This window comes from Malurus melanocephalus, unplaced genomic scaffold, assembly GCF_030028575.1.
Source record: "Malurus melanocephalus ecotype Western Australia unplaced genomic scaffold, MMel_1.1 scaffold_1746, whole genome shotgun sequence".
In the NCBI taxonomy this organism is placed as follows: domain Eukaryota; kingdom Metazoa; phylum Chordata; class Aves; order Passeriformes; family Maluridae; genus Malurus; species Malurus melanocephalus.
In genome coordinates this window covers 11,851-13,108 of record NW_026624978.1, presented here as the reverse complement: position 1 = coordinate 13,108, position 1,258 = coordinate 11,851, and the positions used below count along the sequence as shown (strand labels likewise).

Genomic DNA, 1,258 nt, shown 5'->3' with positions numbered 1-1,258 from the left:
CAGAATTTGCATTATTTTGAGGCGTTCTGATTGGGTGCTGACTATTTATGCTGAATATTCCCTCAAAGTGACAAAGYTCTTTAAAGCAGAGGGAAAAATAATTACCATCATTTACTGTTAAATTCACAATCTGTTTCAATATGAGCCATAAAAATAATACATAAGTGTGCTAATGCTTTGAAGGCAGAAATGTAACAGATTCTGCWGTTTGCCATGGGAAAAGAAAGGAAGGTGAAGTTCAAGTAAGAGCAAATACCATGTGTGCAGGATTACTCTTGTGTTGTTGATAAGTCATCTGTCTTAATCTGATTTTGTTTGCAGCAAWGCACTGTGATAAATCTCAGTTCATAAAACTGCCCATCATTACCTCTGTGAATCTTTCCTGAAGGRCTGCTTTGCACTGTGAAAATTAATTACTGCCTGCAATTGCATTGTGCAAATTCCTTGTTTGTCCAGCCCATTTAGGAATGCTTTCTTGTAAAATGTCACAGCACACTGTTCCTTCTTCCCAAGAAAATACAAGTGTCAAATAAACTGTCAAATACTGTCAAAGAGAAAAGCAAATCAAGGGATCTGTTTCAGACCAAGAAAAGTACCCCAGGAAGTTGGCTGGAGGCGATTAATTACTGGCAAGGAGCACACGGAGCTGTAGCTCTCAGAGCCACTGTCAGCCCAGCTCTGACACAGAATGTCACAGTCCACATTGCCCATAGGGACTGTGTGTTTTGTCTTGATGGCCTCTTATTGCAGTGAATGCTGTTTGGGCAAAAGACCTGAGAAAATGCACCTCTCTTTTTCTGTTTAATCAAGTGCTGCTGTTGCTTGTGCACTTTTTGCTACACTCTCACCATTTGTTTTCCTCTTCTAAATTAGATGCAGCTAGGATTTTTGTTTGGAAGTTCCCTTTGAAATGATTAAAGAAAGACATATTTATCCAGAGAGAAACTGAGGTTTTTAATGACCTGAACCATCTGCTGGAAAGCTGAGGTGGCCGAGCACTGTTGGGGTGAGCCAGAGCTCCAGGCAGGGTGTTTGCAGACAATTCCCAGGGTGTTTGCAGACAATTCCCAGGGTGTTTGCAGACAATCCCCAAAGAACACTGCTGTTGAGGCTGCCCACACTCTCACCTCGATGATGTAGTCCTTTCCATCTTTGCTGTGCACAGCTTTGACAGCGCAGATATCGAGACCTCCAAACATCTCTGCGCAGGCGTCTGCCCACAGTCTGTACCTGCAGAAACCACAGAGCAGAGCCTTGG

General features: G+C 42.7%; 1 protein-coding gene across 1 annotated transcript in view; it reads right to left on the bottom strand.

The window, feature by feature from the left end:
* LOC130587312 (synapsin-3-like) overlaps window positions 1-1,258 on the bottom strand; it is a gene marked incomplete at its 3' end in the record, with an annotated part of 15,842 nt that overhangs the window by 7,053 nt on the left and 7,531 nt on the right. Inside the window, exon 3 of the mRNA XM_057388290.1 lies at window positions 1,128-1,230. Coding sequence (XP_057244273.1) covers window positions 1,128-1,230 — 103 coding nt within the window. The remainder of the gene's footprint in view (window positions 1-1,127; window positions 1,231-1,258) is intronic.